The sequence below is a fragment of the Arachis ipaensis genome, chromosome B03, assembly GCF_000816755.2.
Source record: "Arachis ipaensis cultivar K30076 chromosome B03, Araip1.1, whole genome shotgun sequence".
In the NCBI taxonomy this organism is placed as follows: Eukaryota; Viridiplantae; Streptophyta; class Magnoliopsida; order Fabales; family Fabaceae; genus Arachis; species Arachis ipaensis.
This window is the reverse complement of record NC_029787.2, coordinates 130,166,789-130,168,387: the sequence shown is the minus strand read 5'-3', so window position 1 is coordinate 130,168,387 and position 1,599 is coordinate 130,166,789. Positions and strand designations below refer to the sequence as shown.

The following is a 1,599-nucleotide window of genomic DNA, read 5'->3' as shown; positions in this document are numbered from 1 at the left end:
AATGGAATTATGTGCTGTCAAGCTCCACCTCGTCAGGTTGGACGTGTACCTTTCTATGTGACCTGTTCCAATAGGTTTGCTTGTAGTGAAGTGAGGGACTTTGAGTTCAGAGAGGGATTTGCTAGGAATGTAGATTTTGCAGATTTTTTCTACAGTTCAACTGAAATGATGCTTCATTTGCGACTTGATGAGTTACTTTCTTCGAAATCAGTGCTATCTACTAATCAAGATTTTGAGGGTTATATGGAGACAAGAAACTTAATTTTTAAGCTCATCTCACTTAAAGAGGAAGAGGAATATTCACATAAGGAAGAGGCAACTGCAGGGTTGAGTGTATCACAACACAAATTGGAGGAGCATGTGTTTCACAGGAAGATTAAAGAGAAGCTCTACTCATGGCTTCTTCACAAGGTAACTGAAGGTGGTAAAGGGCCAAATGTATTAGACAAGGATGGTCAGGGTGTGTTACATTTAGTTGCTGCTCTTGGTTATGATTGGGCCATAACTCCAGTTATAACTGCTGGGGTTAATATCAACTTCCGTGATGTGAATGGATGGACAGCTTTACATTGGGCTGCATCCTGTGGCAGGTAAGGGATCAACATTGTTTCCTTTGTTGATTTGAGTTGATTGTGCATATGTTGCAACTACTACTTTGCGTAAACGTTTCTTTTACTACCTTGATTATTCCTTTTTGATAGAGTTCTGGAAACTGCTTGATTGGCCATAATTTCCCCCTTCATATTTAAACATTTTTATGCTAAACATCACAAGTTCATTCACGTTTTTTTTACTGCAACTGCTGTGGTCAATTGATCTTTCTAATCTCTATATACTGTTATGCTGTCAGTATTAGTAAAAACTCCATAGTAGTACTTCTCAAAAGTATTGCAAAATATATGTTCATTCAGCATAACACATCTTTATGTAATTTTTTGTCCGGTGCTCAGAGAGCGAACAGTTGCTGTCCTTGTCTCCATGGGTGCAGCAGCTGGAGCATTGACAGATCCAAGTCCAGCATTTCCTTCTGGTAGAACAGCTGCTGATCTTGCTTCTAGCAATGGACATAAAGGAATCTCTGGTTTTCTTGGAGAGTCATTATTAACTAGCCACCTTGCGTCACTTACAATGGATGATCCAAGTGAAGATGGCAGGAATAAAACTTTAGGTGGGAAAGCAGTGCAGACAGCTTCGGAGCGAAGTGCAACACCTCTACTTTATGGTGATGTATCAGATACTCTCTGCCTTAAGGATTCTCTTTCTGCTGTCCGTAATGCTACACAAGCCGCTGATCGCATACATCAAGTATTTAGGATGCAGTCATTTCAGAGGAAGCAGTTAGCTCAGTGTGAAGACGATGATGAGTTTGGATTGTCAGATCAACAAGTTCTTTCCTTTATAGCTTCTAGGGCTTGCAAATCTGGACAAGGAGAGGGTTTAGTGAATGCTGCTGCAACACAAATTCAGAAAAAATTTCGTGGTTGGAAGAAGAGAAAAGAATTCCTGATCATTCGCCAAAGAGTTGTCAAAATCCAGGTTAATTGTTCTGCTCTCGTTCTTGATTTGTCTTATATATTCTCGAGTACACTGGATATTCTA

The 1,599-nt window shown here is 39.8% G+C and overlaps 1 protein-coding gene across 1 annotated transcript in view; it reads left to right on the top strand.

Annotated features, from left to right (window-relative positions):
- LOC107633883 (calmodulin-binding transcription activator 2) overlaps positions 1–1,599 on the top strand; it is an 8,271-nt gene that overhangs the window by 5,296 nt on the left and 1,376 nt on the right. The window contains exons 11-13 of the mRNA XM_021117472.1: positions 1–40; positions 73–590; positions 951–1,536. Coding sequence (XP_020973131.1) covers positions 1–40; positions 73–590; positions 951–1,536 — 1,144 coding nt within the window. The remainder of the gene's footprint in view (positions 41–72; positions 591–950; positions 1,537–1,599) is intronic.